Source organism: Trichoplusia ni, chromosome 7, assembly GCF_003590095.1.
Source record: "Trichoplusia ni isolate ovarian cell line Hi5 chromosome 7, tn1, whole genome shotgun sequence".
Lineage (NCBI taxonomy): Eukaryota > Metazoa > Arthropoda > Insecta > Lepidoptera > Noctuidae > Trichoplusia > Trichoplusia ni.
Window position 1 is genome coordinate 12,993,518 of NC_039484.1, and position 12,925 is coordinate 13,006,442.

The following is a 12,925-nucleotide window of genomic DNA, read 5'->3' on the forward strand; positions in this document are numbered from 1 at the left end:
TTGTGTATTTTCCTATTCTTGCAGACCTGCTATATTTGCCAAGACCTCGGAAAGAATCATCGAGCCAATGCTGGAGCGTGCATGCAATGCAACAAATCAGGTATGTCCATTGGATATTACTTCATAGAACCATGAAAAATATTACCTGCAGTAACCTAGATATTCCCTGGTATATAAGAAGTTTTATTGATTGCTAGACCTGAATATTTTAATAGCACTGCGGTTTACTTTATTGATTGGTCCTATTACAGTCCATTTGCGCCTAGGTGTCATCAAAGATGCATCAGTACCTTGAATGCGACCCAGTTAGACAGGAATAGTTAATTACTTTGGACTGAACGTTTCATTGTTGAATAATAAAGCAATTCGGAATTCGTAAAGGTTTAGCTCAATCTATGCATTGACTTTTATTAATTATGATTTCATTTTGAAATATTCCTCTGTTTAAACTAGTCAATCCTTTGCAATTTTTAATACTCAGTTTATTACGACTGATTATAAATACTTTGGTATGACTCAGTGTAACGGATTATACCATATATGGCATTAGTGTTTTTAACAGCTAGGACTAATTGATTTACGTATCTTTTCTTCTTATGACGTGTATTTTGAAAATACCTGCAATAAAAACTGAACCAATATAGCTCTAGACAGAAAGAGTACAAGTGCTGAAAAGCTTTTTCCCAACAGTTCAATAGAAATACACATTGACTTTCATTAGCTAATTATCTTTAATTAAACGTAATGGAATCTGGTTGAAAGATAAATATTTTGCTAACAATACAACTATTTATAGAAACTGGGTCAATATTTGATATAATTTTTAGTTCAACCTTATTTGGGACCAACATAGTACTTGAAGCTGGGGTATAGCAATAAACACTGTTAGGTTTATTACGACAATAAAAGGACTATATACAATAACCTAGAAAAACAAACGAGGCTCAAATGTATTGGAGTGACATGCCAGCTATCAAACAATCAAACTATCAGAAGTGTCGGACGTACGCTCCAGTGACCTCTTTATTATTTGATGCTATTAGATTGTGCGGTGTCTGGATTGCTAGTTGCTTTAGGGCGCGTTCACACACGTCTTGACGGCTAATTTTCGGTCGAACAGCTGTCGTTTCTAGGTGCTCTCATCATATCAACTGTATAATGTACTTGAAAATGTGTCGTCGTCAAACGACAATGTGTCATGTGTTGTGTCATGTGAAGTCCTTTACTTCTACAACCAAGTCTTAAGAGGTTTAAACGACACAATGATTGTCGACACTACGTATCTGTACGTGCACTTATTTCGATTATTTCCTCAAGGTTGCAAGCAACAATTTCACGTGACATGCGCGCAAGGGCTAGGCTTGCTCTGCGAAGAGGCTGGCAACTACCTGGACAACGTAAAATACTGCGGTTACTGCCAACACCATTACAGTAAACTGGTTAGTTCGAAAATATATGTTTTACAAATGATTCAATACAAGTTTCAAATGTATCAACATGTATTACAACATTTATCTATTTATTTATAGGGTGTTTTTTATTACCAGTTTTATGGAAGTAAATGTTGACTGTATAAGATTACCTACATTGCTTTAAATATTTTATATAGTGTGTTGTTTTATTGCACACAATAATTGTATATTTTTCGTACATATACACAAATATTTCAATAATATCTATTTTATTTTGGTATATTAATATCTGGGTTTGTGGATATTATTGTGTCTGTTTGTTCCGCCCATTTAGATATCCATTTGATTCGCTGACCCGAAATGTGATCCTAATTTATCGAAGAATTAATGTAACTAACGTTTGCGGCAGTTTCTTGACGGTATATTAAAAAAGAGGCTATTTTACGTGAACTGATTCTGATACTTACAAATGAAATATAATAACTTTTTTATATTTTAATTAGATCGCGTAAAAAAATTACTTCAATTTAAATAGGAAAAAGTAATTTCCAAGTACTAAAATTCTTATTAACCTAACTTTACAGTACAAATATATCTGGAAGTTTCCTATTTTATTAATGAACAAAGTTGGTAACAACCTAAATTATATTTCTTTGATGGTTTGTTTTTAACAGAGTCGTCACCAATGTTTACCTGATTGCACATTCTCGATCATTTTAGAACTGTCACTGTATACTTCTTTTGATCATGTCTGTGTTCATATTACTGCCATTTTAATTATCTGTTTATTACTGTGACAGTCTTTTAATGTTCTAAAGATTGGCGCTTATTACAGGAATCGGGTTTCTATGTCTATACTAAATATATTATGTGCTCTGACTTGAAACGTAAGCTGTGTGTTATGAGGGTTACATCGATCGCTTGTTCTGCTCGTCCTATAATTAGCGCCAGCGTTTAGACCACCAAGTTCGATCATGAGTGCTGATTATTGTGTTGAGTACGCGTTTCTAGTGTTAACATTTTCACTTTGTCATTTTGTTCTCATGTCGGCCTACTGCACCTAAATATTGCGTTACATCGCTACCTCGTTGTGCATGATAGTTGATTTATTCATTCATTCATTATCATTTTTTTAGTTCACCAATCATGATGTCACCATCATCGCCAAGGTACTAAAACCATTTCATTATATAAACAAATTGGATTATATCATTTTAGTAGTTATTCACTCTACATAAAGTCATGTCTAACTAATAATACATAAATAAAGGTTTTATCAATTATTGAATAAAAATATCCTGTTCCATAGCGGTTTAGCGAGAAAACGTTATAATTTGACACCGAGGTTATTAGAGTTAATGAGCGGTATGTGATACGGAGACGAACGTTGACTGTGCAGAAAAAAGGCGGTAACGTAAAGACGATCCCGCCGTACAAGCCGGTGTCGCACGACAGTCAGTCGAGCGACTCGAGCTGCGAGAAGGAGGGCGAAGCCTCGTGCTCGAACGCTAGCGGAGGCGTCACGCCCACGCACGCCGGCAAGTCCAAAGGGGTACGTACGTCTCACTGCCTGATAGCACACCACTCGAATGTATGTATTCTAGTTGATGCCATCTGTCATTCAAACCATTATCTAATTAGTTTATGTTGTATGCTTGTGCTTCTTAGAATCACCGTTCTAGACCGGGCGTATTCAATTATAATCAAAAAGTGCTTTACTTTTTGTTCCTCGTGAACTCCAAAGTGAATGAAATGAAATGACTAAGTGAATAAAAAAATCCGAAACGAAAATTGGAACAGATATAACTTTTCGTATTCTAATCAACCCAATTTGAAGTCGGTCAGTAGCAGGGTATATTTATGAGATAAAATAAAAATAATAAGTATATGTTTACTATTCGTATGTATGTTCCGTGTAGTATGGCATTCTTGTAATAAGGTTATTTTCGCAATAAATTACTTGAAGTATGTATTTAATTTTTGTGTTTAATATTATCTTTATGTATTTATAATAATTTATATAAAAATGTGACACGATTATTATGGGTATTTTTTAAGTTAGTGTTGTTATTACTTTGTCGACTTTTAGTAATGGACTTGTGTATTTATTCATAGCCGGGTCGCAAGTCATCATCCAGCACGAGCCACGTTGTGCTAGGCAAGAACACGCCGAATTCTTCTAAGCCTCTGGGTAAGTACAATACATATATCTAACAAAAATAATATCTAATATATCGCAGTGTTATAAGGTTTCAAATTGTTTTTACTTGAATTCCTTGAGAAGCTTAATTAAATAATTATTGTGATTAATACTAATCTCGAACACAAAAGTTGTTCTTTTGTAGTCAATAAAACCGTATTGATATCGATTTGTATACAGCAACGTTTTATGTGGGTGTTACGATTTATTTTTAGATTTATAATCGACTGATTTTCCTCATGTTTGCGAGCTTTATTTCCAACATTTAGATGTTTAGTTACTGTGTTCAAATTATAAGGCTATCAAAATTACATATATAGTTTTCTTTTAAAATTTTAAAATAAACTAATAATTGGATATTTTCACATCGACACCGGCAGACTTAATGTTAAATGAAGCCGCTGCGGAATCCGGACATGCCACTCGCAAACACAAGTCTTCAGAAAAAAGTTTGTTTCGCTTGTTCTGGTCTATGATTGTCGCATGGTAGTTCGTATCGATGTTGAATAGATGTAAGAAACAGATCAATGCGAGGAAGCTCTAGCTTATCGAATTCTACGTTGAAATGACGCAGTCGATTCAAGAACAACGCATAGTAACATGTCGCTCTCTGTTGTCATGTTGTCTTTGTCGTTGAGTGCAATGACAGAGAGAAATTACATTATAGAACGACACTTATGTAAGTGTCGGTTTTGCATGCGTCCATAATATCATTTAAATGATTGGCATTGGGAAATGGACGGGATTTTGTTTTGAAAAACAACATTTTATGGGTGGTATTGGCATTAAATTGGCTAGTTAAAATTTTGGTGAAGGATTTGCACGATTTTAAAAGGCGATGTTCATGTAGGACGGACCTTAATTTTGTTTGTTGCTGTTGTGGCTGGAATTAATAAATTACGCAACCTTGTTTTACAAATTGTGCTTAAATTCCAAGTCGAGACGATTTTGGATAGTTTTTAATTTCGGGACTGATAAAAGGACATAAACTTGATAATCGTGATATCATAAGTCATTAAAGAGCTTCTTTGTATGGATCCAAACTAGATTTCTTTGTCTTACCACAAAAAAAGACATCTGTAAACTTATAAAACTAAATTTTTGTGATAAGACCGTATGAAAGTTTTACTCGAATAATCAATTTATACAAATTATGAATCGCATTTTCATGAAAGACATTGTTAGAAAATGTAGATTTTTGTTTATAATAGGTAAGTTCTCGGTTTTTTGTTTAGCGGTTTTGCATGCTGTTAAGAATTATTTGTTTTAAATGTTTTGTTTTTAAGTTGTGAAATATGAATTTGTCATCAGTAAAGGCATCTAGTAGACATGTATAATATAATAAGTGTAATATGTAATTATAAATAATTTTATTTATAAATAATGCTTTACTAACCAGTGTTGCTATACGAATTGTTGTAGTAATTAACGTATCAATTATTTTATGGTAAAATTTAGTTTTTTTTTATAAAACCAGTGGTATACCACAGACCTGTTTAAAATGTGCGATTGAACGCATTTCGCTGTTTGGCTGACAATCTGAATAAAAATAGTCGAGGCCAAATAAAGTAAAAACGTACGTGTTGAAGGTATGTGGTATCCCTCTACCCCAGCCGTACTTTAAAAACCAACATGTTATTGCCGTTACTTATTCTATTCAAACCACATCAGATAAGAAGAAGCCGTCTCCTTCTCGCCGCGGGTCGTCGGCCGGTGACGGTGGGTCCGGCAGCAAGAGCAGCACGCCGGCACCCTCGCCGCAACACACAACTGACTCCAACTCCGCTCAGATGGCTAAAGGTATCACTATATTAGTATTTTTGTAAATAAGACCATTGCTGAAGATAATTAAGTCATACAAACGTTAGAACACTTATCTTAACTACAACACACTTTATTACAGTAAACAGGCCCAAAATTGACAAATAAAAACCAAGAAGAGTTACGTTAACACTAGGATTCCTAAAACTCAACCGAGATTTTTATGTTTAATTTAAACGCATTTCAATTATTTGCATGAATTGTTGTGGTGAATTTTAAACTCACTGATGCACCACGCCCATACGACGGTATTGAAATATTATCTGACACCTCTCACATTAAGTCCGCCTTGAACGTCGCTGCTAATCTTAATTATGCGTCTGTCTCAAGTTGCTATCAGTGAGCTAAGTATTTAGTAGTAGGGCTTGAAAATATTAAGTAATGTTTACTTGCACTCCACAAAGTCATATAAACTATTCTGACCTGTTCCGGCTTAACCTAAATAACATGCCAAAATAGTTTTAGCCTAAAAATTGATTTCTCTACTTCAGACGTTATTTGAAAGCCCCTTTACAATTATTTGTGCTGTAAAAGAGGTACATTAATGTCCAGTAATCATTAACATTTCGTAAATAAACCGTCCTTTTCTATCTAATTAAACACAGCAAAATTATTTTATGATATTTATTTCCTTTTATCTCTAATAAATAAATATTTTAAATTAGTTGTTCGTTCAGTTCTTTAAAGGATAAGACATGCAAAAAGTACTAAGACAACAGAAGATGTAGGAGTTATAACATCATATCTGTTACAGCGTCCGGTAGCTCAACGCCCGCCGGTCCATCGAAGGCAACCCCGCCGCCTGTGGCCTCGCCCAGCGCTAACAAGACAGTGGAACCCGTCGGAGTCATCAGTTCCGTTGCACAAGCCGTGGCTTCTGTCTCAACCATCACAACCGTTCCTACTAGGTAAGCGACTTTTTGGACCGGTTTGCCTGGTACAAGAGCTTATATTATTCTGTCAAAAAACATGACAACTGTCGTCATCGAGGTTCTTTTTTGTATTCCCTAAAAAACGATGATACCCCTTAATTTTACATACTTCCTGACATCTGACTAGTCAGCCTATTCTTTTGTATAGTCAAACATTATTATAGCTGTTTCATATGTAGAAACTGTCTTTAAAAACAGAATATCTACCAAAACCATGATATCTAGGCGTGATATTAAAAAATCGTTTTCAATAGTGCCCCGAGCGCGCCAGCTACACCAGCCCCTGCGCCGCCCACCGCTTACCAAGAGTCTGTGATCACGAACACCGAGTTTGTGGAGACCAAACAAACTAAGAAGAGGAAGGCTGTGTCAGCAGCTAACAACATGAACACGCCCGTCGATTACACATCCACCACTCCACCGACTGGGGTAAGATGGCTAGCTAAATACAGGGTGATTGGTTATGCAATTGAGGTATTCCAAGATTAATTATGCTCCCAAGAGAACGTATTACACATGGCGCCAACACAAACTCCTCACGAGTCTCAAAAATTGTGTTTTCTTATACATGTATATCTATTATAATACTTATTTGTGTAAATATTGACCATGGAATCGAAGACTCGAGCGCGTCACTTATAAAAAACAATCCTTTGGTCTGAACACAATTAATAAATAATTAAACTTCTTGTATCGAAAGAACTAGTCTGATCTTTTAAACGGCAAAAACAAAGTTGTAATGAATGGTTGGCTTTGTAGGCGGGTGAGGGCACTTCACAGAGCAGTGCCGCTTGGGAGGCTGCTCACGCACCGGCTGACGTACAGCTGGATTCCGTTGACAAAGTTATTAAAAAGGTATCAATTAATCATCCAACTTCATTTCGAAAATATCATGCTAATAAGGCAACAATCGCATTTGGTTTTTGGGTCATCAAAGCTTGAAGTAGAAATCAAATGCTGTTCTTGCTATTCTGTAAACTTATACTTCGTTGTAAATTACTTATTCATTGCTCATAGCATCATCTTAGTAGTCCCATTTCAAAAGTATCATACCAAAGCCAATAATACCATATTAAGCTCCATGATGAATTAATCATCTTCTAGCAAATTCATAAGCACTCGTATCAAACAAAAAAACCTGCAATCATTTATAATACACACCATCAGCATTAAAAGCCGAATGACAAACATTGTTTAGAAAGTGCATGACGATACCAATATGTTATGATCTGAGTTAATATGTTTCTAATCACTCACCATTTCAGTTATGATTTCTTATTTCGATTTTATTATTTTTGATTGTTTGCCTTCATTTAGGTCAAAACTGAAGGTCCAGAAGGTATACCTGTACCGACCTCGCACTTTGCTAGTGTGAGCGCCGCGCCGCCGCTGCCGCCGCCACCGCCCGCTCACAGCCCAGCTTCGAACCCTAGTCCAAGGTACGTGATTGTGAACATATTTTTTACCAAATCAGTGGGCAGCTGAAGTCATTATTGTAACGTTTTAAAGTGGAAAGGAAAACGGCCTATTTGAAATAAAAACTCTTGATTTAGTATTTGTACGTTCAAAATAGTTGATGACAAGAAGACAGGGACATCACAATAAAACTTTTGTTTACAATGATTTGTTGGCATATTTTCTTAATGTTAAAAACCATTGTGTTCCCATGTAATACTTAAGCACATCCATTGCAAGACTGGGCAATGTTTAATACTCCTTATTGCTAGCTTTCACTAACAACATATTTAATACTTTAGTAACCTTAGCAAATTGTGTAATGTTGTCAGATTGTCTCCGCTGACATTGTGCTTATCTTCTGCCAATAATTTTATATTTATTTTCCTAACGGCTTCAACAATTTCAATTATATTGTTGTAACTTACTCAGCATCTTATAAAATACAAATTTGAAACCGTGAAAAAAAGTAAGAGATTATTCTGCATCTTGTGAAATATTTTGTCTAATAAGAGTATACGAATCGATGGAAATACCTTTATTATTTATAAGTATGTTTATGAAACTGATTGAATGTTAATACGTGGAAGACTTCCTACAGACATCTGCCTAGTCCGATGCCGGGGCCAAGCGGAATAAACCATGTCTCCAATATTCGATCTCCGTCGAACCCACCACAGGTTAGTCAAAACTGTACTTTTTTTCTGCTATAGTCATAGAATATAGGTATCGTTGAAAAACAGTGTTACGCCATCATTCAGCATTATAGTTTTAAGTAACAGACAGTTCTACGCAATAGTCATTTACAAAAACGAGGCTTTGCTGTTTGTCGAATGCGAAAAGTTCAAAGCTTCGATATTGCATCTTCATCAAAACAATATATACTCATCAGCAATAATCATTATATTCATTATGAAGCTATAATTTAATAAAACTGCCTACCCGACGCTTATGCAGTCATGCATGAGTTTTTGATAGTCATAGCATATTTAATGATATGTTTTGTTTTAATAGAGTGAAAGATGAGTCGATTACTATTAATTATTCCAGTATAATATTAAAAGAAAACATGTTATTATCATAATGATACACAATATAATATCATATTATTGCATTTTCATTTTATAACTTGAGCCCAACTACAGCGCATGTAGCCACAGAGTATTAAATGAATGGAGTTCTAATATTGTCCAATCTGATTTAATCAGTACTAAGAAATGTTAGACCTTAACTTGAATAGTTTTTAAACTACTATTGAACAAATATCACTCTGTCTATTATGTTAAACTAGCTTTTCGCCCGCGTCGAGGTCGGTTATATCGCGTTTCCAAAAGAACTCTTCAAAAGTCCGGGATAAAAACTATCCTATGTTCTTTCTCAAGATCAACTTTATCTCTGTACCAAATTTCATTAAAATCAGTTCAGTGGTTTAGACGTGAAAGCCTAACAGACAGACAGAGATACTTTCGCATTTATAATATTAGTAGAGATTATCGCAAAATTACGACTTGCTTTTTTAAGTATTCATCTGACTTTTCTTACAACTTTAATATTTTGAATACCCACAAAGCATTGATTTTTAAGCCCGTTATATTTTTAACTTAAAGATATGTATAAGCTTCCCGGCCTATATGAGTACTCCATTCGTATATCCTCTGTGTATAACAGTAGCCGTCATAGCGCGTACTAATGCGTGGGTTGCGTAGGGCAAAGGCGATCGCGAGGGGCCCGCATCGCTTCTCGTGTCGGTGCCGTTGCCTTCCACCAGCCACGGACTCAACCTCACCGCGCATTCACAGGTTCATAACTAACAGATGGACTCACAACTGTCGCTCGATTTCAACAAAAACCTTCTTAAAAGAAAAGGATAATAATTAGAAAAACAACCAAAACTTTTCGTGTAGTTTTGCAACAATTTCTTGTCATTATTAAATGTTGTAACGGTTTACTCACGCGTATTTATCGGGGTAGCCCGACTAGTTTCGGACCCAACCGAAGTCCTTTTTCCTATAAATACGCGTGAGTAAACCGTTACAACATTTAATAATGAATCATTCTCACGATAGTTACTATCAAAATTTCTTGTCATGTGATAATTTCCAGATTTGGACAAAAAGCGGGATTATGTGATTGATGCAAAATCTATCAAAACGTCAAACATATTCGTCGAATATAAATTATCAGGCGATTGAAAAATCTTCCCTAAAACTAACAAAAACAAAACTATTTCAAAATTGTATTCTGTATTTTTAATTTTTTCGTGAACGGTTCTGTTTTGAGACCAAAATTGCCACTTTTGAGGCTTTTTTGCCGTAGTCTCGACATATACTGGTGCTGTACATGTAATATTATAACAACTTTTATGTCCTATTCATTTGTCCGGTACTCAAATCTCTCCCGTCTATTATTTGACCTTTGATTTATTTCGTTAACCCAGTTCCATCAGTCATCTTAAGTAGTATGTGACTACTAGTTATGTTGATTAGCTATAGCTAGTATGTCATCTTGTACTACAGTTATATACCCTTACCTATTTCCCTAAACGCATTTTTTATATCGATACGAACGTATTTTTTCGCGGAGAATTAAGCAGAGGTGTAACGTAAACGAATTCAAAAGTCCTTACTATTTTAAAGTAAAACATTAAATATTAAGTTGCCTACGTAAATTACGAAATATTAATACGCACACGTATCGATTTCGGATTTGACCGGTATGTTTACTATTATACAAAATTTTATATAAGTAATTAATGTATCATATTTCGTCAACTACGCATAAAGGTAAGTATTAAATCATAGTCGTAACTATATATAAGTGACAGTTGTGTGTTCACCCAGACACGCTTAATATATAACTACGTACTAACAATGTTCGCTAATGTGCATCCTACCATTGAACGAGGAAATGCATGGGCTCCGACAGATATGAAAGCTTAGCTTTTGCGAATTGATATAACTGGAGCTGGTACTATCAACTTATCACATTTGTGATCGGTATTCATATCGTTACTTGTAGGACTTTTCTTTTGTGTGAATGTAAAATTGTACCAAAGAACAGGAATAAGATAAATTGTCATAATTAGGTGCCGCTGCCAGAAATGCCCGGGCCGTCGTCATCGCATATATTCCACCAGCCACAGAAACAAGTAAGTCTGTTCATTCAATTTACTATCCCTTATTCATTATTCGGTCCTGTCTAGAAAAGCAATAAACACACTCCATTACATATAGATCCTTGTCCTTTTGCACATAATGTCTAAATTCCGGTGAAAGTACTATTGTAATGAAACTTGTATTGAGCAGGACATCTTTGTTAAGACTTAAGTATGTACTTGTCGCAAATTGCAGCAATGAGAGGGTTCAGCGTAGCAAGAATGAGTTGTTCCTTTTTAAACAATTTCCTTTTGTTGTTACTGACCACAAATATGTCATGTCATGTGCAACCAATTACGATTGTCTTTTCACGGTAATAATCTTGCCTTATACGTTTAGTTGTTCTTGACGACGATATTTACTTCTATGGAGAAAAAAAAACTATTACGGTCACTTTTTGTCAAATATGTTGAATTCAAATAATAAAATACTGTTTTTGATTTTGTACAAGTTTCTTAAAATAACACGTGAATTGGTCATGGGTATTCCATTAAATTACAATAGCATGTAACTCGCCTCGGGACTTGACTTTCTCATAGACTGGGGTGTAAATAAAAAACGTAAACAGCTATTCTTACAATAGACCTGTCTTAACAATGTACACAACAGGCTAGTTGCCGGAGGGCTGGCTTATGTTTCTTAAACTGCAGCTTAGACACGATTATTACCGTTCATACGAATCATACTACAGAAATACAAGTATTTTTGCTTAAAGCCATAATCATAAAAGAAGTAACGATTCATTGCAGACATAATCCTGCACTTAACCGGTAAAATAATAAAACTATTTATTGAAAACTTAAACCAGGGACTGAATAACCCGAAAATTACGGTATGTTTAAATAACGGTATGACGTCATACCGTAAAAAAATTGTTACCGCTATATTTGGATACCTAATTTTATTTCGGTACCTTAATTTTTGGGTACCAATATACAGTGGCGTAGCGTGCCATTTTGGCGCCTGGGGCGGGAGACCCACTTTGCCGCCCCCATTCTATAGGTGCTTAATTAAAATTAAATTGCACAGGCAATGAGATACTTTTTATTGAAGAAAAAATTGGATGAGCGGTTTTACAAGCGGATTCTACGAGCCTTATGAGCAGCGAAGTCAGAAATAACTTTGTCAAAATCAATATTAGCAGCCAATTCTTGTTCAATCGACAATATAGCCAAGTTTGATAATCTAGCGGAGCTCATAGTAGATCTGAGGTAATTTTTATTAGCTTCAACTTCGAAAAACTTCTCTCACAGCTTGCCACACTAATCGCCAAAGTCAAATATATACGAATCAAGATGACATATTTGGAACCGAAATTCCGAGATTCAGTTTTTGAATGAACTGGAGGAGCTCCAGTGGTCCTTTACCACTTATATCTTCCTCTGATTCAGAACAGGCAATAAATTGCTGGAGACGCTTCCGCTCCATCTGAAACTCGTCCTTGTCGATGTCTTCTAATACATGGGAAAGATCACACTCGAACTTGCTGTCCAAAAGTTTTGCTGGCATCAAAAATCCGAACTTGTCCGATATTTCTTGAATTTGCTGGAATCGAGTCGTCATTTCTTGAATGATCTTGTCCAATGATGCGAACACCTCTCGACGGATTTCCTGCTCGTGAGACAAAGCTGCATCTGCAGAGATTCATCGCCATGCATGGTTTTTCCTGCGAATTCTTCTCGTTTTGGAGTTCGATTCCGAGTTTTTCGCAAAGAGTCTTAGCAAAGTCAATTGCTTCTTGCACTAAACGGTCTCTACTTTCCACTAGAGGGTTTTCAAAGCGCAGAGTTTCTGAGCACACTTATCCACATTAGTCCTCGTTGCTGCAGGTAAATCTGTGCGTCATCTACTTCAGGTAGCACTGCAGCCCAAAAGCCAAGAAAAGTTAGGAAGTTAAATGACTGCATGGCTGTCAGGAGAAGACTGGCTCCCGATCTTGTTTCGGAAGTT

At 35.6% G+C, this 12,925-nt stretch overlaps 1 protein-coding gene across 7 annotated transcripts in view; it reads left to right on the forward strand.

The window, feature by feature from the left end:
• LOC113495707 (protein AF-17-like) overlaps nucleotides 1-11,774 on the forward strand; it is a 42,655-nt gene extending 30,881 nt beyond the window's left edge. For 3 of the 7 annotated variants that reach the window (XM_026874594.1, XM_026874593.1, XM_026874592.1), the window contains 14 exons: nucleotides 25-100; nucleotides 1,318-1,439; nucleotides 2,549-2,581; nucleotides 2,812-2,964; nucleotides 3,528-3,603; nucleotides 3,993-4,061; nucleotides 5,284-5,412; nucleotides 6,188-6,341; nucleotides 6,620-6,794; nucleotides 7,125-7,220; nucleotides 7,683-7,804; nucleotides 8,422-8,500; nucleotides 9,527-9,619; nucleotides 10,906-11,774. In XM_026874594.1, the coding sequence (XP_026730395.1) occupies nucleotides 25-100; nucleotides 1,318-1,439; nucleotides 2,549-2,581; nucleotides 2,812-2,964; nucleotides 3,528-3,603; nucleotides 3,993-4,061; nucleotides 5,284-5,412; nucleotides 6,188-6,341; nucleotides 6,620-6,794; nucleotides 7,125-7,220; nucleotides 7,683-7,804; nucleotides 8,422-8,500; nucleotides 9,527-9,619; nucleotides 10,906-11,022 (1,494 nt within the window). In that variant the 3' untranslated portion in view covers nucleotides 11,023-11,774. The remainder of the gene's footprint in view (nucleotides 1-24; nucleotides 101-1,317; nucleotides 1,440-2,548; nucleotides 2,582-2,811; nucleotides 2,965-3,527; nucleotides 3,604-3,992; nucleotides 4,062-5,283; nucleotides 5,413-6,187; nucleotides 6,342-6,619; nucleotides 6,795-7,124; nucleotides 7,221-7,682; nucleotides 7,805-8,421; nucleotides 8,501-9,526; nucleotides 9,620-10,905) is intronic. The other 4 variants (XM_026874597.1, XM_026874595.1, XM_026874598.1 and 1 more) reach the window with 4 other exon arrangements.
• Nucleotides 11,775-12,925: the final 1,151 nt, after the last annotated feature.